Source organism: Nanorana parkeri, unplaced genomic scaffold (genome assembly GCF_000935625.1).
Source record: "Nanorana parkeri isolate BGI_ZX_2015 unplaced genomic scaffold, ASM93562v1 scaffold3660, whole genome shotgun sequence".
Taxonomy (NCBI): domain Eukaryota; kingdom Metazoa; phylum Chordata; class Amphibia; order Anura; family Dicroglossidae; genus Nanorana; species Nanorana parkeri.
This window is the reverse complement of record NW_017309928.1, coordinates 25,712-26,336: the sequence shown is the minus strand read 5'-3', so window position 1 is coordinate 26,336 and position 625 is coordinate 25,712. Positions and strand designations below refer to the sequence as shown.

The 625-nt window shown below is 60.6% G+C and overlaps 1 protein-coding gene across 1 annotated transcript in view; it reads right to left on the bottom strand.

The window, feature by feature from the left end:
• LOC108803382 (double-stranded RNA-binding protein Staufen homolog 1-like) overlaps nt 1–547 on the bottom strand; it is a gene marked incomplete at its 3' end in the record, with an annotated part of 13,080 nt that extends 12,533 nt beyond the window's left edge. Inside the window, exons 1-2 of the mRNA XM_018575225.1 lie at nt 278–547; nt 14–87 (exon numbers count right to left, since the gene is read on the bottom strand). Of these exons, the coding sequence (XP_018430727.1) occupies nt 14–87; nt 278–467 (264 nt within the window). The remainder of the gene's footprint in view (nt 1–13; nt 88–277) is intronic.
• Nucleotides 548–625: the final 78 nt, after the last annotated feature.

The window sequence follows — 625 nt, the reverse complement described above, 5'->3', positions numbered from 1 at the left end:
CGGGGCCCCTCACAGTGTGAGATTGCTCGGCATCGGCTGATCGGTGATCAATACCCGATGATGATCTATAATACTGCAGAGCCAGCGCTGAGGACAGAGGATGGGGATGATGAAAATAGAGTGCAAGCCTTTCTGCACCATCCATGATCATGTGATGCATTTGCTCCTCCCCCCTACACAGAGGATGCATCATGGCCGCACCTACAAACATAACGCACACATCCCGTGACTCCGGGGGGGGGGGGGGGGGGGCGCCGGCGGGGCGGGGGGGCGGTACCAGCAGCAGCGTTGCCAGCGGTGACGGAGGCGGGCGGGAGGGCGGAGCTCTGGTGTGGTCTACCTGCATGTTCGGAGGGTAGGGGGCCGGCAGTGGGCGGGATCCCCAGGGATTGGGGGAGGGTAGAGTGCGGCTTCTTGCTCAGCAGGCTCCCAGAGAGGGCGGCAGTTGTGTTCTGGACTTGTGACATGATGGCGTCTATCAGAGGTGAGCGCTGGCAGGAGGCGGAGTTCAGTGCAGGGCGGAGCTCAGTGCAGGGCGGAGTCAAAGGATGATGATCTGCAAGAAGAAAACATTCCCCATCAGAGGGCTGGACTCTGGTCTAGCTCCTCCTCCTTCTATAGCTTA